Here is a 22,247-nt window from a genome sequence, read left to right as displayed (position 1 = left end):
TCTCACGGTTTGAATAATCTGGGTTGCTGTTTGCAACGCAAAGCAGAGTTTGTTGGAATTAAGGCAGTCTGCAGAGCCATGACCCAATGTGTTGGGAGAGTAATTGCAGTAAAAAATAATAACAAATAACATATAGTATATTAAAAAAAAAAAAGTAGAAACAGTAAAAAAAAAAGTTAAATATAATAATAATAGAAAAGTTTGAGTTCCCCCTCCATTAATCCTGCTTCTTTAAGAGATTGGACAGTTTAGATTCAAACAAAGGACCAAATGCATTTGTATCCTGCTGATCGATCTGGCATGGGACCACTGGACCTTTGGGTGGACATGCAGACAGGTATGATGCTTTTTGGTTAGGCCACCACTGATTTGCAAAGAGGAGCTGCACTCAGGGAGCACATTAACACCTTCCAAATGACGCCCTGGGACTGTCAGTAACACTTTTCTCCCCCTTTTGTGAATCTTGGCAATCTATTAATTGTGCTGCCGAAGAGCAGTGTCAGGGGAACAAAGCAATCAGTGCCACCATCTGCTGTGAGCAGGTTGGCCATGTTGAAGGGAATGCCTGTTACGCTCCTTTCTGTGGCTGACCCCCTCGCTCATGCTTGCGTCCACATGTCCTGGAAATAACGGTGATCAGAGTGCTAGACTGATGGAAAAAGGAGAGTATCATTCTGAGGTGGAAAAGTAGTTGTGTTGCTGTCTGGATCTCTAGAAAATGAGTCAAAGGACAGTTTTCCTATGGAAAGCAAGACATCAGGAGATTGAGAGAGCAAGCATGAAACTAAATGTACTTTAAACATTAAGTTTCTTATATCTCCAGTATTATACTAGTCTCTCTTTTCTGGAGGAAGATGTGATTGTTTCATTCGTAGATGCCATAACCTTACCCTAACAGGAGATACTGACATTTTACACAGCTTCACAGTGAGCAGGGGAGTGCTCTGACTTTGCTTATGCACATGTATCCCATTTGTACCTGGACAGAGTTTCTGTCTATTAAATACATCAGATTAATTAAATCAAGCTTACATTCAATAAATCAGAAGTGATGCTCAATAGCCAGTTTCAAAAGTTCTAGTTTTCTAACTGGAGGTGTTCAGGAGAAGGTCTGTTCCCTCTGGTAATGGATGTGCAACATCTTTGGAAGATCAGACTGGATTCTTAGTATTCTTAGGTCTCTTGTAAAACTCTTACTCTATATGGGGTTAGGTTTTTTTCATATATTAGTTCATAATATCTGGTTCGGAATGACTGAAGAGAAAATTGTCCTTTTATTTCAGAATCTGGCTCATCTAGCAACAGAAGGGGAGGAAATGTATGTTCTCATTATAAAGTGCATCCTGAGAATTGTGCAGCTGCTTAGTGATGCTTTGCAGCACTGGATGCCTGTTCAGGGAAGTGGCATGTTTTGTGTGTTAGAACATGAGTACTTGATATCTGCCATGTAGACCTCTCCAACACCTCACACAGTAACGCTCCTTGTTTACTGTGTGGGCATGTGACCAATATTTAACGCGGCTCCCACCCTGACAGCAGCTCATGTAAGAAAAAAAGAAAGGAAAACAAAAAAAATCAAACCTTGGAGGCTTATTTGTTGCGTTTAATGCTTTGGAAATGTTTGCTGGAAGAAATATTGATGTAGCAATGATGTGTGCACATGACTTATATCAAGGAATAGCTATCAAGCTCAAACCTCACCATGAGGGCAGCTAAGCAGTGGAACAGATTGCCCAGGGAGGTTGTGCTGTCTCCATCTTGAGGGGTTTTAAGACCAGACTGGATAAAACCCAGAGTAACCTAGTCTGACCTCAGAGCTGACCCTGTCTTGAGCAGGGGGGTGGACGTGATGACCTCCTGAGGTCCTTTACTACCTGAATTTTCCTGTAATCCTATTAGGTTGTGAGCAGCTTTGCAGAGGGAAGAAACAAATCTTTTCCCTGCCATCGCTTCCTATGTAAATTGATGGCTAACAAAGGCAGATACCAGTTAGCCACAGTGTCTTGCACTTCAAAGGTGATAACAGTGAGACTGAGCCATTGCTCATGACTCTCACGGCACGGCTGTTCGGTCCAATTCCTAGCAGAACAGCCACTAATGTCACTATTGCAAAAGCACTGAGTGACTGGTGATCACATTGACACTGAGGCCAAGGGCCAAAGGGCCACGTATCTACAGATTACTTTTTCTGCTGCGGTGGGAAGATGCTGATTTGTATTACAGGGCACTGGTTGTGCTGCACCACAGGCACAGAGGAATAGACCAATTAATTGCCTGAGTTCATGTCTTGCATCTTTTTCAAGCCTTAGATTAATGCAAGCAAAGTAAAGAATGCAGAGTGGTTGACATTTAAAGACATGATTTTTAGTGTTTGGAGGGGTGCTTTATGGTCATCTACTGTGGTGACAGATGTACTAAAAAGCCATTAATAGATTGCATAGATAAAAACATTATTACTTAAGTTATAGTACTCCAAAGGTGAGACTTGTTTGTCTTACCTGTCTGTAAATCATGCAGTGCACTTTCAGTTCCATGTAGGCAGCAGCTTTTTGTAGTAAAAGCCAAAGAAAATTAATTTTAAAAAGAACATCGATGGGTTTTGAATGTCTGGAAAAAGACATAAAAGGTTGAATCCATGTTAAATAATGGAGGGGTAGGAGTTCTAGTGAGAAGAAACACCATCTTTGATACCTGTTTGACTCTATCATGAAGAAGCAATGTTGAATGTAAAATGAATCCTCTTGATACAGGGCAATCAGTATCATCATCCTTAGTGGGACTGGATGCAATGGAGGTCTTCTGCACTGCTTATATTTATGCCAAGTACTTTTTTTTTTCTTGCAGCAAAGAAAACTTGTGCCGAGTCAGATTTCACTTGTGACAATGGCCACTGCATCCCAGCCAGGTGGAAATGTGATGGTGAAGAAGAATGTCCTGATGGGTCAGATGAATCAGAAGCAGCATGCAGTGAGTAGCATAAAAATAATGGTGTTTCTCAGACAAGTTGTCTCACCAAAGTGTAGAGAAACTGGAGGTGTTATTCCCAGCACTTGCAGGATGATCTGTCAATTTTTGCTTCTGTTAGAGCAGAAAGTAAAGACGCAAAAGATTCAGGTCATTCCAATCAGCTGGTTTCCAAACTTTCAAATGTACTATTTTCCAGACTATGATACAGGCATCACTATCTAGTGTGTTTTTCTGTCTGTAACAGAATTGAAAACATCTCTAGCTCTATAACAGCTTGTCTGGTTGTAGAGCTCATGATCAGCAGCCATGCACGAAGATTCACAGTCACCTGGGATCAGGCCTTTTGGAAACTCAGATTTGCAGCATTTTGCATGGTAGCATATTGGGGTTTATCATCGCTGCAGACAGCACTTTTGTCATTGCAAAGGAACTTTGCGATGTTAGTATTGCTCAATTTTTTATTATTTTTTTGCCTTCAAGAACAAATGAAGAAAGAGGTAGCAGATGAAAGATAAGCAATGTAAAATAACTAAAGCTGAGAGTAAGCATGACATGTTAACTGCAGGTAACACCTTTTAAAAACCCATTGATTCAGTAAGTAAAAGGACATGCTTGACTCTCATGTAGCGCATTTTATCTTGTTCTTTTGACTCTCTAAGGAGGTCCACTTGTGCTCCATTGTTTTGGAACTGTGAAGGGGTTGTCTGATGTTGAGTTGCAGGGAATGCCAGGGATATTTTAATGAAAATGCTAATATGTAGACTTCTATTTGTGTGCTTACTTATGTCTGCAGATTTGTTCTTGGGCAGACCAAGAAACTAACACAAGCCATTTTATTGAATTTCCAGTCATGTACTTCACAAATACATTCCCATGAGTCAGAAGGAGTGTTGGAGGAAGTATTTTATCGATTTCACAAAAAATGGTTCACATAGAGGACTTCAAAATTAACCATGCTTTAATTTTTAAACCTAGTACCAGTCCTACTTTCTCCCTAATTAAGAAAGATGAATGCGCTTCTCTTGCATAAAATGAATGGAATTATTTTTGCAGCCATATACCGGCTTCAGAAAAAATTACTTCAGTAACTACATTAACATATTTATGCACTGTATGTGTTGGTCTTTCACTCTGCATCCTCCTTAGTCAAAAGCTATCTTATTAATGCTACTTCCACTACGTGATTGCCTGGAGGGGGGCTGAATAACTAAGCAGCTCCATTCCCTGCAGTCTCTGCCTGTAAATCTCTTGTCAGAGGCCATAGCATGGTCTATGTATAGGCCATGCTAAGATCCCTGATGATTTCTCTTAATCATCTTCCATTCCTTTTCTAGCCATTTCACCCTCTTTTTTTCCCCTACTTATTTGATCCTCTGGGGAAATCAGACTTAAAACTTGAGTATTGCAAAAGAGCTTGACCTGAGCCTCTGGTCGTTACAGTATGGGACTGCTGTCCTGAGAGAAGAGTAATTTGTTCAGGTTTTTTGTTTTTTTGTTTTTGTTTTTTTTTTTTAATTCTTCTCTCTTTCCTGCTTGAAACCATCTAAGAGACTGAAGTCTGCATTTCTGTGGTGGTTCTTCCATTCAGAAAAACAGATGGCCCTTGAAACATCTCCCTGGTCTTAATGGGAGTGGGCCAGTATCACCTCAATATAGGAAGGAGTTTGTTCCCATTCTGTAGTATACATCTAACAGATGAATCTGGAATTCCTAGTGAAAGTAGTAGTACCTGTAAGGACTGATTCTTAATTTGGTTTTGGTTTTATTTTGTGGGGTGTTTTTTTTGTTGGTTGGGTTTTTTTTCTTTTTAATACAAGGGCTTTGAAACCAGCTCAGACTGTGTCATATAACTGTGTCATGTTTGTTTGGGTTTTTTTATAGCTGTCTCGAGCAGATTTACCATGCTTTGCCTTAGCATAAGATATTTAGGTTTTGTTATGAGTTTTGGCCAAGAGAGATCCATTTTTGTGTAGTGGATTCATGAACTTGTGTCTCAGTGTTCACAGGATACTTGATACAAGCTTATGTCTGACTTGTGTCTAGCTCACAAGAGAAGCCAATGTTTCTGTCTGTACAAATCAAAATCTTGCCTTCGAATCTTAAAGATGTCTACAGATAGAATTTTGGAACTTTACTTGTTTTATAGGATTATTCAGATCTGAAGTTCACACTTAATCAGATGAAGATCAAGTAGTTTTAATCTTATGACTGTTGATAGCTATAGGCTTTAATTTGCGTGGTAAGGACTTTCTTTCCAGATGTTTTGTATTCTTGTCAAAGCATGTGTCATCTCAAAGGCTGATCCGATCTGTTCTGTGAGGAAACACAATCAACCTGGTAATGCATAAGCATAGTGCTGGTTGTGGGGTTAATTCACATAAGTTTGCAGGTCTTCCTACCACCACTGGTCAAGACAGCAGTGAGTTATAAACCTGGTGGACTATTAAACAAGAAACTGGAGTGTTAGGCTTTGCTTTTAATTTGTACACTTAATGTAAAAGGCTTAGCTCTTGGTGTGTGTAAATGTTACTTAAGGGCAAAGAAGAGGCTGTAATGACAGAAAGCGAATGTAGTGAGAGGCAAAATGTATAGTTGGTCATTCCTGTATGGTCCCCCTCGCTCCATTCCCATTTTCTTTCTCCGCGATGAAAACAAGGCTGAACACTCTCCCTGTGGCTGAGGAATGACTGTCTCCTTTTCCTGTTTAGAAACACAGCACAGCCCTTTGGAGAAGCCTGCACTGCAAAGTTTCCCTAGGGAAGGGGCAGGTTGGGAAACGGAGATTTCTCACCTCTGGCAATATCAAACTGCTTTATAAAATCAGTTGCTTTCAGACAGGCCACATATTTGCCAGCACCTCTGCCAGAATCTAGGGTTACTCCTTGATTAATACAACACTGGGACATTGTCCATACTCCATTGAAGCTAGGGAGGTTAAGAGCATATATAATAATGCTGATACTTGCATTTTAGGAGTATTTCCAGCTTAGAATGTGATGAAAACAAAGCAGCTCCTCTCAGCATCTAGCCACCTCCTAAATCGCTTTTTATGTTCCAAATGCTTTTATGGTGTGTTTTTAAATACATTTTGTGCTCTGCTCTTGGTAGTTAGGGACGTCACATCCCCATCTCTAATGCTCGCCTTAAAGGTAACAGTTTGTGGTCAGTTTACAGTACTTTGCTTTTTCCCAGATCACTGAAGAAGTTGTTCTGTTTTGTACTTAACAATAACCTCTCTAGGGTTGTTACCCCTTCCCAGGTGTTCAGGTGTGACCTGTCTCCTGTCAGATAGGTAAGGCAGCATCACAGCTGGCCTGACTTCTGTTGGATATGGGATGTCTGGGGCCTTTTCTGGTATTCATGCAATTATTTTTTTAAACTGCATTTTCTTCAAGCCACTGACTGTGACTGGGAGCAGTAGCTGTAAGGATATCTTTTGAGTCCCATCGAATTGTCAACTGATGAGATCTATAGGACTTCTCCCTGTTGTGGTGTTGGTGCTAGTTGAAGGTTGATTAATTTCTAGCATGGGCTGATTTTGGAGAGGATGGTTAGCCAGGCTTTTGGTTTGAAATGGGTCATTATGAATAAGAAACTGCTTATATATCTTCATTTTTCTTCAAGCCAGATCCTTAACCTAAACATGCTCACACATCCGTAGGTTTGTCCAAGTGAATTATTCATGTAACATGTGAGTGTCACCGCTAAACCTCAGTGTTCTGCCATCTGTCAGTTTTTCAGTGCTACTATCTGGCTGCTGAATTTATTTTGTCTCATTTAATTTATATTAAGGTTTCAAAGAAATGCGTCCCCCTTTTCTGTGAGCTGATCTATTCAGGGGCATCTTGTGGACTGGATCTGTTCTCTCTGAAGTCATCAAAAATATTGTCAGTTCGGGGGGGAGGTGTGTTTTATTATTTTTTTTTTTTTGTTTCTGTGTGGAAGCAGAATGAGCCCCTAAATCAAGAGAAGCAAAACTATATGAACTCAGAAACTAGTGATATCCACAAGGAGCAGAAGGGACCAAATTCGCAATTTAAGAAGTTGTCTTGATCGAGGCTGGAGGAGGGAAGAGAGGAAATTCATACTGAAGAGAGTTATTTTGAGAAACATACTTAATAAATAAAGGGGATGGTGGGTGAGACGGAACAAAGAAACACCATTTAGCTGTGCTGCAGTGGTGCTCCTGGTGGGGAAGAGTTAGTACTTGGGCATGCCCACTTCCAGGCTCGTCTTCCTCGACAAAGCCTTTTTAGATTCAGCAATTGCTTCCTCTGTTCAGGAAAGGTTGGCTGCTTGTAAGTAAAGCAAATGAACCACTTTGGCCTTGCAGGATACATGCCAAGAAAATAGCTGGGGGAGAAGCGGGCTGGTCCTCTTTGTTTGCCATCAGCCGTTGCTGCTTCTCCCTGCCTGCCACGAGGGAGAGCCTGGAGAGGGTGCAAAACTGCCATTGCTGGAAGGTGCTCTGAAATGATAACGGATTTCATCTTCATTGTGCCAGCTTGTTAGTATGCAAGGAGCTCTCCACAAATCGTTAAAAGGGATAGCGAAGTATCTGGAAATAGTGGGAGTAGAGTTAGTGCCTCTGTCAGCCCGCCGCCTGTGACTCACACGTACCTCACCAGCAGCTGTTTTGAGATACAGAAAATATTTTTGACCTCAGAGTAGGCTCGAACGCTGAGGATCTTATAATTGTTTGCTGCAAGATTATACAGCAGCGTGCCTCTGCCAACTGCAGGAGATCTTTGGTAGCCTACACGTACTCTCCCATTGGAGAGCCCTCCATGGCCAGAGCCCTGGACTTGTTTTTCATTGCTCTCACTGAAAGCAACCCGGTGTGGTTTAGTGATCAGCAGTCACTGCTGATATACACAGGCTTTGCTTATGCATATGAAAAGATTTCCTCACTATTTTCCTATCCAGTTTCTTGAAGCTGAGAGAGGGGGAAGGGAAGTAATTTTTCTTACTGAGCTAACAGAGACCTCCAGCAAAATGAATGTTATCCACCTAATGCTGCTCCAGTGCAGGTACTGAATCATTCTGGTTTTTTACAAGAAGGAAATTTTAAATTTCCCTCTGAAGTATTTTGATTATTTAACCAGTGACTTAAACAAAAAATCTCTAGAGAAAAATAAAAACAAATCCTAACAAACAGTAACAGCACTGATGGGAACACAAATTAAAGGGAGAGAGCAAGTGAAAATCTAAGCTGGCAAACTCTTGCCTTAGGACATTGTATATATAATGAGATCGAGGAATGCAGGCAGCATAAACTTGCCACTTATTTCTTTATCAGATATGTGACATTCTCCTAGTTAAGAGCAGGAATTATTATACAGAAAGGTACAGCAGGGTGTTATGAGGAGGGGAAACCTGAATTCATATTGCATTTAATAGGGGAATGATTTAGTAGGGCAGGTTTAATAAGCAGCAGTCCTGGAAATAGATTTTTTTTTTTTTTAAATGGAAATGGAATATAAAATCAAACCCTGAATGTTGGCTTGAGAGACAGTACCAGTTCATGCAGTCCTTTTTGTTTTGAAGTACATGTCACGAGTCATTCAGGGAGATGTATCCAAACTTGACAGTTATATTTTAATGGGTATTTTCCATGGTCCTAGGCACTTTGTGTGCTGCTGCTGTGTATGCTGGTATCTCACAGTGGTGGTCAGTTCTGCCCTTGTTTTCTATTAAGTTGCACAAATGCAAAATTCTGTAATTGTTGGTAGTGTTGACAGTATTGCTCACCCCCAAATGCGCAGTCTTCCTAGCAATCTGTTCACCCCAAAGGCTATCACGTCTCTATTATTCTTCTTTGATACATATCTCCTGCATGACTGAGTGAGTTTGGCGACATTACTGTGCTTTTGTGGAAACTGTCCCCTGCCCTTGGAGAATTTATCCTGGAGAAGGGTGGACTGTCTCATTCAGGGCATCGCATGCACTGGGCCATTGAACTTCAAGTAGCAAAAGAAAAAATGAGGCCAAATCAGCCAGGCAGAGCCAGATACCAGGTTTTAGTACCTGGGGCAGTAACAGAGGATTTCCCTCTCCCCCCCTCCTCCCCCCCGTTGTTTTCCCCCAACATTAAGAGCAGATCTGTTTATATATATATGTGTGTGTGTATGTGTGTGTGTGTGATAAGATGATGGGGGGTTGTAAATGCAGTGGAACATGTAAATTAAAGACCATTCTGTTAACTTAATTTATTACAGGTCATTCAGGGAATTGAATAAGGTAACGTTAATGTCACATTTACAGGTGTCCATTTTAATAACACTTTCACTACGCTAACTGGCTATCGTCAGCATAACATGTAGCAGCTTTGCTAGTCTTGTCACTGACCCCCTGCAGTTGTCCCCTGTCACTGTCCCTGGTGGGTTTTTGGGAGCACTGCTGGACTACAGCCACTGAGGACTGCATTTGTAAGACAAATATAGGACAAGGTACAGGATGTGGAAACATTTCTAGAGCTTTAGGATCTTCACAGTGACAAGGCACAAAAGAGGCAGTCTCATTTTCCAGATGTCCAGACTGGTTTGTAGGGCTAATGATGAAAGCTTTGATTTGTCAATGTGATCAAATTTACTGAGACAGAATAAAATGAAAACAGACCATGATCATCTCTCCATGAACTCATGCAACAATTTAAGATAGAAGGGACCTCTGGGGGCTATCTAGTCCCATCCCCTGCTCAGAGTGGACCCCTGCCCTCATGTTTGACCACCCTTATTAATGAAAAAAATCCCTATATGTCACCAGAGTTTCCTTTGTTGCAGCATGCGTCTGTCACCTCCCATCCTGTCACTGTGCACCTCTGAGAACAGTCTGGCTCCATCTTCTCTAGCCTATCCTATTTTGTAGTTGAAGGCAACAATCTTCCTTTAGCCTTCTCTTCTAATGGCTGAACAAATGCTGTTCCCTCAACCTCTCCTTGTTTACAGTCTTTCATTTCGGACTGTTTTGTCAGATAACTGGAAATTACACAACTCTACAACCAGGATACAGTTTTTGCATTGTTCACTCACCTCTGTCAAAGCTTTACCACATAACTTAAAAATCAATTCATTTTTTTGTCTTTAATATGCCACTTAGCTTCCAGGTCAACTTAGCAGAGGGTTCCAGAGTCTTGACAACTCCTTTCCACTGGCATATTTTAACAGTATACTAGAGATGGGCACAACTTCTTGAGGCCTGTTAGCAGACTGATTCTGTGTAGATTTTTAAAAGTCCTTTTTATCCTACGTATATATAACTCTACAAGTTCTCGCAAATACATACCTTTACTCCTGATTTGATCATCCTACCTCAGCCAGTGTATACTTGCTTCCCAAGTGCCTCTGGTTGCCTAACCACTGTAACTACCTTGAATGCCTCCAGGTGTTCTTGTTGAGCAACCCCAAATTGACCTCAGTATCCCAAAGGACACAAAACCGTAGAAGTCTTTGACAAGGTAAGGAACCAAATCCAGTTTTTCCTGCATCCTGTGCCTTTTCTTGAAGCATGAAATTATCCTTTTACATCAAAGGAGATCCAGCAAACTCAAAGCCTAGCTGTTTATCCCTAGTAGTGGGATAACTTTATCTGTGGCTCATGGGCAGTGAATTACATCTCGGTTTTGATGATTACATGGCTGTGGTGCTCTCAGCATTTTACTTACCTAGAGATGTAAATGAATTTAGGGTATGTAATGATTGTGCTCCAATTCTACCAGCGCTAAAAAGTTTTAAGTAATACCTGTTCAAAACAAAATGTGTTTTTCCTTTAAGGGAAGGTGGTTAGAGCTTATATCTCAAAGTGACTTTTCAGAGGGCCAAGTCTAATAGAAATATCAATAGAAAATACCAGTTGGGTCTTTTCTGATGGTTATTGTTCTTTTCTTAAGCAGTGTTACCTTGCGATAAAGTCACTTTTTCATGTAGCGTTGCAAGCTTTGACATTTGCAGGCTTCCTTGTACCTCGGATAGACTTTGAGCTTTTGCTAGTTGACTGCTAAAAAGATTTAAACACTGCATTTAAATGTTTTTCCTATTGGTCTAATGTGTTCATGCAGTTCATAAACAGGAATGGTCATAAAAGGGTTTGATGCTGCGTTTTTATGGCTGTAATTAATCTTGCAGTTATTTCAATAGGAGAGAATAGCAGGAAGATGAAAGTTGAGCATGTGAAGCTCTTGTATGTGTAATTATTTAACAGGCCATAAAATCTGAACTAGTAAAAACTTCAGAGGTTTTCAGAAATTCTGAAGAAGCTTTTTGTTCCCTAGTGCTTTCATTTTTTCCATTCTCTTGCTGCTTGCTCTCTGAAATTCAAATTCAGATTACCTGATTTTTATAGTTATGCTTTTGCTTGTTTATTTGGGGGGAGGATCATGGTTGGTTTACTTAACATGACTGATGTGAAAAGGAAATAATTTCTAGGAATAAAACATCATTTGAAAATTGAAATGTTTTGCTAACTGAATGAAGCAGTATTGCATTACAAGAGCACAGAAAGCAAACCTTTTCATCTTTCTTAAATGGGTGAATTATGGTGTGAGGAAAATAAGTGCATATCGAATGACATTATTTTAACATTTTTCACATTTAAATAGCGTCTGTGTTTTAGTAACATAATTAATTGTATGTTGAAGCTCTGATTCCTAGTTCTACCACCTTTTTCTTGATAGGTATTTTTCCTCTCTTTCTCCATTTTTACAGTTTCAGGATCATGTTTTCATTCAGGACAAACTCCCGCTGAAATCATTTGCAGTTTTAATAAGGGTCTCGTGATACTCCATCCTGCTTCCTTGAGGATTAGGATCATGATTAAGACTGGTTTAATATGCAGTCTCTGCATGCTTTGGTAGATAATTTATGTAATTTAAACCTTGCACTGGGGATTTTTAATTCTCTGAAATGCTTTCAGTCAGATTGTGCTCTTGGGTGAGGCATGGTCACTGACTGTGCTGTCTGCACGCGTGAGGGTAGTGTGGATCTTCACCCTGCGCATTTCTGGGATGCAATGAACTTCCATAGATGCCAAAAGCCTTAATCAGGGCTTTGCTTTAGCCATAGCTTCTAGCCTCCTTTCTAGGGGCACTGTGTTCAGTGGCTATATTCAGAGTGATAGGTTCCAGCTCACTCTTTCTATCTTGTATTTTAACATATTAAGACATGTTAAGAATCTTTTGCATTAAAATACAGAGGACCTAGCTCAGTAGCTTTGTTAGACTGCACATGCTTGCCAGTTATTGCACCATTTTTCTGGCTTATGCTGCTAGGCTAGTCACCTTACCATGCCACTTGAGTTCACTAAGTGTACTGTTGTACAAGACTCAAGTTATTGTATGAATACTCTGAATTCTCTGTTTTGGCACAGAGGTTGCAAACGCTAGTTATTTTAGCACAAGCATAACCATGCTTCTCCCTTTTTTTTTTTTTTTTTTGTACAGGGAGAAGCATGTCTAGCATGTTTGACAGTCAGCAATTTAATTTCTAGTCGTGTGTGCATTTATATGGGTAAAATTGTACGTGTGTATTTAGAAATGCACATATACACAGACACAAAAAAATAATGGTATGCTGTTCAAGCATTCCAGCAGGTATGTTGGCTGCGTATGGAATGTGGATGAGAAATAGCAATTAACATACAGAATTCTGCTAGAATTTATATGTTTCTCCTTCAATTCCTGCCTCTATACATGTTGCAAGTGTCAAACTTGGAGCTGAGTTGTGTGAACCAGAAGGGATATTTGTAATGAAGTGAAGGTGTAGGTGGTAGGGGAAAGCCTTTTCTTCTCAGCCGCTTGACTATACGCTACTATTCTTGTGCAACTGCCTGAACACGTTCAATTAAAATTGCCATTTCAGCTTGCCCGTTCCATCCTCTGAAAAAGAAAACAGATGGGGGTTTCTTTCTATGTATATAAAAGATGAAATGCTCACTCTGAGGTAAGAAACACAATTACTTAATAGCAGCAGAGCCTTTTCAGATTATACTTTCATTTGCGCATGTAGAGTAAGGACATATTAGAAGTTAAGCCTATGTTCGTCCACTGAATCCTTTTGTTGCCCTGCATTCTTCATGTTCTGTTGGTCCCTTTGAGCAGGAATTAATTTGCTAATACCTTTAACACCTCATAACAGTTGTCACTTTAGCATAAAAAAGCAGTGTCTTGGTGTGAGCTCAGATCTCGATGAAGCGATTGCCTCTTTGTGGCCATGCAGATGTTACCAGCAATGGTGCAGGATGGCTTCCTGCTGCGGGTGCTGGAGATGGCATAACATGGATTGTGACACTGCACTCAATTTTTCTTCTACAGTATGAATTCTTAAAAAGCCCTGGATGACGTTTGGTATACTCAATCCTTTGATAGAACAGGGAGGAGATATAATGACAGGTACAAGGTGAAATACCAATGTTGTAGCATATTTAGGCAAGGTTTTCATTTGGATTAAGAAAAGGTGCAGACTTCAGGTAGCAGGAAAAAGTGTTTTATGATTAAGTCTGGCAGTTTCCTGGAGACCTGTATAATTTTTCTTTCTATAATTTTTATCACTCATCTTGGCAGGTTTCATTATGTTTGCTTATCTTACGGACCTTTTGTGGTTTTATTTTCCCTATTGATAAGAAGCACTTTTGCAACCATAATCTTTTACAAATGGGTATGGTCTCAATGCTACTCAACTCCTTTATCCTTTGTATAATTTTGTCCCCCTAGTGTTCTGTGCAGCTTTTTCCTCCCTGTTTTGATTAGAATCAGAGTAATCTCTGTGAACAAGAGAAAGAAAATGAGCCTGGGAAGAGGAAAAATGAAAGAGCAGCTGCTGGTAGAGGCTCAGAAAGCCCTACGGGTGTGTGCTGGACTCTTAGCCACAGTTGAGAGACTTCTGAAGAGGCTGTGTTTTCATCGCTGTTTGTAACCCGCAGGCTCTCGATGGAGCCTAGCATGCGGTCTGTGAGTGTTCCTTCTTCTCAGCGCCTGCAGTACAGAATTACTTCTTGACTAGCCACGTAAAGAAAGGAGTCAGCATGCATACGTGTACATGAACCCCCCAGTCTCATTTATACACTTGAGCATCTGCAGAAGTGCCACTGCCTCCACTAGACCTGATCTCCCCTGAAATATTGGTTACATATGTGGCTGTCCTGGGCTGGCATCAACTGCAGAGCACCCACTGGTGACTATTCAACAGTAGCCTGACATGGTGGATAACTCCAGTTATGGGCTCCTCCCTCTGACCACTTTGAGCATGGGTTTAATGATATTCCAGCTTTTCAGAGCAGGAACTGAAAAGTTGCTCTGCTTATGAGGTACCTGTAAGTGCAACTGCTGATGTTTTACTTCTAAAAGTATTTGATTGCTGGCATGGTTGGAAACAGCACATTAGTCAAACAAGCTGCTTCAGCTGAAAACGACTGGTAGGAAATCCAGATAAAACACTACTGGTAAAATTTGTTGTCTTCTAGATTTATCAGATTGCACCAAGCTTTCATATAGCTTATATAAATACAAACCAAAAAAACCCCCAAACCATCCTATAAGAATAGATTTAATTAAATTAATCTGTGAGGAAAAATTAGAGTGAGCTTTGGAAGAGGTAATTCAAGTCTCTCAGCCCTTCAGATACAATGTTTTGTTTTTTCACAAAGGGAAAACATGTCTAAGTTTCTAGTAGGGCTTTTGATTATTTTAATCAATGGTTTCTTCCCAGCTTGCACAATATGTTCATTTATAAGAAACAGCAATGCTGTGGAAGATCACAATAGAACCTTCTATGGGGGTTTTTTTTACAATTAAAGTTCCATTCTGTTTCCATAATTACCTAACTGCTTATCTGATGTGAGACTAAGAGAAACAGTTCCTGATCCGTTATATTCAAGCCAGACAGCAAAATAAACTGCTTTAAAGGGATTAAAGAAAAATTGTCAACTTTAAAATCACATTTTAAAATCCTTTTTGCACTTAGCTACTCTACTGCAAACCCCTTCTGTATTGTACTTCTATCCGATAACCACCAGTACTTCACAAACAGTGATTAAATTCAGTGGTTATTTCAGCACCAAGATGTGTGTGAGGGTGCTTCAGAAAAGCAGATCAGACATGGGTCCTGTAAGAGCATTCACCGTTTCCTGTATAATTGAGTAATTGTGTTTGCAATAGAGCATTGCTGAAGCCGGCAGGGTTCTGCCCAGGCCCCTGCAGCTGCCTTCTAGCACAGAGCTTTACAGCCGTGGTGAAGTTACTCATGTGGAGGCTTGCAGAGTGGGTTTTATATGGTAACAGACTCAAGTAAATCAAGATGACTAATGAAACAGAGGAACAGCAGGAGTGCAACAAAGATTATAGTAATAAGGTCAAAGGGTCCCTCATCTGAGGCCAAGAATGGCTTGACTTTACCCTTACACATATAGGTATATAGTAGATACATAGATAATAATTCTATTAACAAGATTATGACAAATTTGGCAAAAGGAGCCTGTGAGAGCCGATTTGGGGAAGAGAAAGAGCATGAGCAAGAAGTATGAGAGAGTGAGCTCTGTGCAAAGGGCAGGGTGCACAGCAGTGAAGGTGAGTGGGCAAAAGGGAAGGGGTGGGAGAAACGGGAGTCTGGAGCATGGCTGCTTCTGCTTTCCACATTGAGGTAGTGGTAGGAAATTAAGATATCAGTACATATCTCTCAGGGAACTTGCACGACGTTGCTCAGGGAAGTTGTTGAGGTGCAGGTCTGGCAGTCAAGAAACCTGGCTTTGAGTTTTGGCTCTGCTGCTGCCTCGAGGTGGGGACCATAGGTGAGTGATGTGGTTCAGAGTGTCACCATCTGCAAAAATACAGTGGTGTAATTTTGTTAAAGCTGCTCACAGTGATGCCTCTGTATCTTTCTTAGGTGAAGTAAGTCAATTGACTACATTCCTCTCTGGTAGGAACCAATTAATAATAGGGCTATGAATTGTGGTTCAATTTTACCATGAGGTTAAAAGCTCTTAACTCCAGTACTCTTCTTGGTCTAATTTTTTGCCTTTTTTTTTTTTTTTTTTTTTTTTTTTTAATAGAGTAAAAGTTGAGAACATGGGGACATTATAAGTCGAGCATTGCACTTTCACAGTCCTTTACTTACATTTTCTTCACACCTCTTTAGTGAAGTATTTCCTTAATTTATTTTCTAAGTGAAGTCATTGAGTAAAGCCTAGACTTTCAGACATGCACAGGGAAATATCTGTAGGCTCTGAGCTGAGACCTTTGAAAAAGATTACCAATTATTAAATGCACTCTTTTTTTGGATGCTTCCGTGTAGGCAGTTTCTTCTAAGCTAAGTGTCCTAAATTTATGGTTTCTTGGAAGCAATTTCTTTTCCAGACTTTACTTCCATAGTGCTAGTGGGAAGGAGGGCATCTGGCCATGTCCGTGCTTTAATATCATGCGTACATGCATCAGTAATTTAGTGAGGGCAGTGAGATGCACAGGCTCTGACAAAACGTGAGCTTAAGCAACTTCTTCAAAACCATCCATGTGAAAGTTTAAGAAAAAAAAAAAAAAGTGGAAGTTTTGAATCTGTGTAGCCTTCAGGCACAGATCATCCCTTCCATATGTGCTCTCAGACTTTGCATCTTGCTGTTCTAATGCATGCTGTAGCTGGACTTCATTGTCCTGAAATGGAAAGGTCACTATTGCTACTTGCAGCTGCTGTTGGACTGGGAGCATGGATTTTTGGGTTGTCTGGAAATCAGCACATCATTGCAGAACAGTAATACAACACTGTCTCGGTACCAGTCACGTTCCATTGTTTAGTGTGTTTTGAACTATTCCTTGTTACTTTTCGTGAGCCAGTAATCTTGGTTGTGAAGGTTTAAGGAGAAATGTTTAAGCAGTATTGTATGTCAGGATTATGGAGAAAGAGCAGAATTTTGATTGTTGTTCTTTTTCCTTCCTTTCGTTGCCGGACTGTGCTGGTGTAAACATTACACGTTGTTTTATTTGAAATGCAGAATTATCCTTTTAAATTATACTTGCAATGAAAAACAGAAAAAGCAGATATCTAAACTGTTGGTGGCCTCAGATCACTGGTGGCCTGAATTCTGAGCACAGTTTGAGTCCTAATGTGCAAAATTTTCTGTTTATCTAATAGTGGCCATTGCATTGTGCTTATGCATACCAACTTCTGTATGCACGTCTGTCTAAGTTCTGCATTACAGTTTCTTTCCACAGAGTAGTGAGCAAGGAGTTTCCGTGTGTGACTGTTTTCTTTATGAGATTGGAGCTCATGATATTTTCATCATATGGTATAAAATATTTATTACTGTTTTTAAAGGTTGGATTCAGGAGACGGTCTGTGATGTGACTGTATTTAGTAACATAAATCAAAATCCTTTTCTTTTTGCGTATATTTAAGAAGCTATGAGAAGTTAGTCATGGTGATTTCTAAATACCAGGGAGACAACCACTGTGAAAACATTTCAAAGGGAAATAGCTTAGAGCTATAGAATGATGTTTAGAAAAGGCCAATTTAAACTAAATAAAAAAAGTAATCCTTGTTATTTATAGTAAATGGAGGAGATCTCTCTAAAACTGTGCAAAAGAACTAAAAAAAATATATATGTCTGGGATTCAGGTTCCTGAAAAAAGTGTGTTCAATGATTATGCAAAACCAGGAACTTCACCATTGCGGGATCAGTTCTTTTACCTTTCCATAGCCTAACAACAATTCTACGTATTCTTCTCTTTCACTTGGATTTTTTCATTCATCTCTTGTGGTCCTGGCTTGGAAGAAGTGTTTTTTTCTAGAGTGTAAAGCAGCTGCTACTGGAAGCTGTTGTGTAACGTATGTCCCAGAAGGTGTGAATACATCCCTATCTGCTCGTCAAATATTATGAGAACTAGGGCTGATGTTTCTGGCTTTCAAGGCACATTTTCTCTCCTACTGAGCCAAAGGAAGAATTTTGGTAGTTCAAACCTGTATTGTGTGCCAACTTAACTTCCTCTGTACTGTGATTACTGAACCACTTTCCCAAACCACAGAGATCTTTAGAGATCAAAACTGACTAGATGGAGAGGTTTGAGAGGAGGAGGAGGAACAGTAACATGCAGTCCTTGAGTGTGATGATTCAACACACAGTTATGGCAGCCATGGATGACACGTGTCACTACATGCAATACATGAATGCACGAATCTGTCTTTTAAAAAATATTTGCTATTCCTGCAGCTGCTGCACATCGTGTAGTGTGTGGGTGTTGTCAGCTAAAACTGTATTATGAGCTAGACCTAGAGAGCAGAGAGACTGGACAGAGCAAGTCAGGTTGTTCTGTTGACTGAAAGTCGACAAGAGCATGTAATATCCTCCTCTTGAATATGCTCACAGAATTTGCATTTGATTTTCTGTAGACCTTGGTTCATTGAGACTAGGCACTATTTCAAAATAGTGCTGGAATCTGGATGCTGGGGTGACTTGTAGCCTGGTTTTATTCTTTTGTGTGGCCTCTCAGCATTGCCTTTATTGAAAAGGCTGATGTAATCAAATAATATATTTGAGCATGGCTGTGAGCACGCTTGTGCAGTCGTAGTCAATCAGGATATTTGGGTTATTTCAAACGGTAAGAAATGGATACTTGATTTTGCTGATTTCACATGGCTAATCTTGTTTGGTTTTGTGTTTGGTTTTTTGTGTTGGTTTTTTTTTTTTTTTTTTAGCCAAAGAAAATGAAGAATGTTTAGGTATTCAGACATTCTTCACACTTCCAGTTGCTTTTTAGGGGGAATGTAAGAGGCTATTTCCTTTACGTTTTGAAGGTTATGCTGGTTCAGCTCAGCCTTTGTTATTAACTCCAGGCTGGGATTATCAGAATTGTGTGATGCTACAGGATGAGACTGTAATTGTGACACAGATCAAAATCTCTGCCAGACTATCCTTTCCCTTTTCTAAAATCAGATTAGCAGACTGGCATCTGTTTTCTTCAGGGAAGATGGCACAGATGCCCGCACTGCAGAGGAGCTGACTCACAGCGGTATAGCTGACCTTTCTGCAAGGCGTAGGATGATCAATGGAAGGTGCCCATGTGCTTGCCAGTCATCCTATGTCCCTGACGTTAGCAGACAGGGATGGTAGCTTCTTGCTAATCTTTTATTTAGTGTGAAGCAGGACTGGGCAGGTGCTTTGAGTCTTGCAGCAAAGCTCTTGCAGTCTGCTAGACCCTCTCCCCTTGAGCTCCATGTGTCTGCCCTCCTGCAGTTGGCAGGTGGAAAACCCTACGTAAAGACAACTCTGTCTCATTGTCAGAGAAGGTTTTGGAAAGGTTAGGCACTGTGAGAGCAGAAAGTTATTTAGAGTTCTGACGTCAGACTCCCTCAAGTCTTAGGTGGTTGCATAGGAAATTATAGCTGACCTGCATAGGAAATGAGGTGTACTTTAAGCTTGAAAGTCACAAAAATTACTTTATCTAGACCAAATGCAATCTTGCCTACTATACAGGCAACAGAACTTTGTCTCAGAGATCTGTTCTACTTCTTTTAGTTACAGTAGGGCAGAAAGTTTTGCTGAAAAATTTAAAAAGCCATTTACCAGCCCTTAAGAAACAGTGTATTATACTATATTTCTGTGAGCTTTTCACTGTCCTGCTGTGTGGGACGGATTCTTGCAAATGAAGATAATTCAATCACTGGGTTAGCAAAGAGTTTCAGGAGCACCAGAAATAGGGAAGTTTGATTTTTTTTTTTTTTTTTTTTTTCCCCCCCCCTCCCACCCCCTCCCCATTCATTTATATCCTGGGCTTGATTGATTTTTTTGGTGCATGAGAGGGTAAGAATTCCAGTTAAACATTTTCCCCAGTTTCCTTCTGCACAGATTCTTTGTCTTCCAACATAAGCTGAGCTCACATGGCAGCCTTTTTTTCTGTCAGAGTATTCTGCCCGGTCATGTATTTTCACTGACCTTACAGGAACTGTCCTTGAGACCTCATCTTTTTGTTATTTTCTTTGATTTGACCACTGCATTTAGAGTTTATGAGGGCAGAGAAATAGATTCTTGGGGTTTTTTTTATTGTTTATGGAAATTTTGTTTCCATAGGAAATCAGCGTAAGAACCTATAATATTGAGAGTTGAAATAATTACAGTCTAGGTACAAGAGATAGATAATAAATACATTGAATAGGGAAAGCCAGAAGTATGTATATTCATCTATATTATAAATGTAATAACTCAAGATTAAAAAAAATTCTATGTCAACATATTAAGGAAAACAGGAGTTGTCTCACTTTTCACTGTTTCTTGATTGACTCGTGAGCTTGTTAATAAGATACACAAAATACATAGTAACTTATTAACAGTATCTGGTTTGACTTAAGCATAAAAATGTGGTTTACAAAATAATCAGAGGCCATGTGAAATTGAAGAACAGGTGACAGAGGTGGTAAAAGACATGGGTAGCTGCTATAAAGAGGCAAGGTTATTAGACAAGGGGTTGTGAACAATCTTACAAGGCTGACATCTAATTATAGAGTTGGAAAATATGCCTTATTAGAAGGATATTTGATTTACTGAAGAGAGTGTTGAGAGTTGCCTTTATCAATTTACACTTGTCTCCTCAGATAAGAGGTTTCATCACACACTTGTTTCCCTAGTTTAGCAAGAAATAGCATAATTTGATCCAGTGAACAGAAGCCGAAACTAGGTAAGAACTAGAGATAAGGACTAGAACTAGAGATAAGATACAGCTCGTAACAGTAGTGGTGAATAAACAAGTGGATTCACTTGTCCAGAAATCTTTACCAACTGAAGTCTTTAAATCAAAGTAGATACCTGTCTTAAAGATACCCTGTCATTTAAATGTGATGTTGATGTAGAAATGACAGCCTTTTGCTGTGCAAATGTTTGGCTGATTTTAATGATCCTGTAGCTTTTAAATGTGGGAAGTTCTCTCAGCTGGTGCAAACAGATGCTGGTAGAGCTGCGCAGTTTATAGATAAAGACATTTGGCCCAGCTGCTGCAAGCTGCAGTAAGCTCTGACACCGGGAGGTGCTCCATCTGGGAATTAGTTGGGCACCCAGATCACTGGAAAATAATTTTCAAGGCAAAAATAGCCTTATTCAGTTAAGGGAAAACAGTTTGTTCAATGGGTAGGGGAGAGCCACTCTCCTTCCTCCTCCCTAACCATGGATCATCATTCATAGATCTCCAAAGACAGTCATACGTATCAAGAAGCCTTTTTGCTGTTCTGTGATCCTTGGAGCTCTGTCTTTCCTCAACAAATGGAAACCAGGAGAAACCTCTGATGGGGGACATGTTACGTGGATGGAAAATGTAATTGGTGAGATTTTGCACAGTGTATTAGCTTACTGCCTGATAGGCAGATTGATGGCAGAGTTTTCATGGAATTAATTATTCTTCACTGAGCAGAGGTTATCTAATATGTATTTATGTATACTATCTTGTATATACTATCTATATCTAATATATCTGTATATACTTCTTTTCATCTCTGATCTGCCCAGAATATCCCCAGAGATAAAGAGATGCTATGTTTTAAGTAGAGGAAGGTGTTTCTGCCTTGCCATAATCTGCTTGAAGTAGGCTTGCTGCTTTCAGGATTGGGCCCGCTGGGAAGCTGACAGTCACAGTTAAAGCAGGCTCTGTTGTCTGAACAAACTCTGTCTCGTTTTCTTCTGATCAAAAGTGCTTGGTGAAAGGTGCATCTTGGATTCTTTAAAGCATCTCATTATAGGTTATATTTAGAAGTGGGAAGAATATACTATTAATTACAAGGATGCTCTAAAGCAGAAAAAATGTTTAATCCATGCCCTTGATAAACAGAAAAGTTACTGTACTGAAGGAAGGTTGTGCAATTAACCGTATATTCATTAGGACTTCATCAGATATCAAACTATGCTTATCTTCAGGATAGTACTAGAATATCTGACAATTTCCTGGTTACTGCTTAAGTGATAAGAGGGAGAGACTGGAACTGCCACAGGAAAATTTATATAATACAGTTTACAAATCTGTTGTCTGCCAGGTTTTTTTTTAATATATATATATATTTATTTATATCTTAGTTTACAGCCTAAGTACTCTCTGGTTGCCTTGATGTAAGCAGGGTTTTCTGGGAAGAACTGGAGATGGAGGTTGGCCCTGCGTATTTCTTGGATTATGTAGTTGCTAAATGGGCACAGTGTATAGCCACTTACTGTGAGGATCATTACAGGTTTTTTTCGTATCTTTTATTCCCACTTTTACCAAGTGGTGTGGTTTAACCTCAGCTGGCAACTCAGCCCCACATAGCCATTTGCTCACCACCCCCCAGTGG

At 40.0% G+C, this 22,247-nt stretch overlaps 1 protein-coding gene across 1 annotated transcript in view; it reads left to right on the top strand.

The window, feature by feature from the left end:
* Positions 1–270: 270 nt before the first annotated feature.
* The window catches only part of LRP8 (LDL receptor related protein 8), a 77,667-nt gene continuing 55,690 nt past the window's right edge, over positions 271–22,247 (top strand). The window contains exons 1-2 of the mRNA XM_035900217.1: positions 271–337; positions 2,845–2,967. Of these exons, the coding sequence (XP_035756110.1) occupies positions 271–337; positions 2,845–2,967 (190 nt within the window). The remainder of the gene's footprint in view (positions 338–2,844; positions 2,968–22,247) is intronic.

Source organism: Egretta garzetta, unplaced genomic scaffold, assembly GCF_000687185.1.
Source record: "Egretta garzetta isolate BGI_Z169 unplaced genomic scaffold, ASM68718v1 scaffold768, whole genome shotgun sequence".
Classification (NCBI taxonomy): Eukaryota; Metazoa; Chordata; class Aves; order Pelecaniformes; family Ardeidae; genus Egretta; species Egretta garzetta.
The sequence above is the reverse complement of the archived record's forward strand: the minus strand, read 5'-3'. Positions and strand labels throughout refer to the sequence as shown.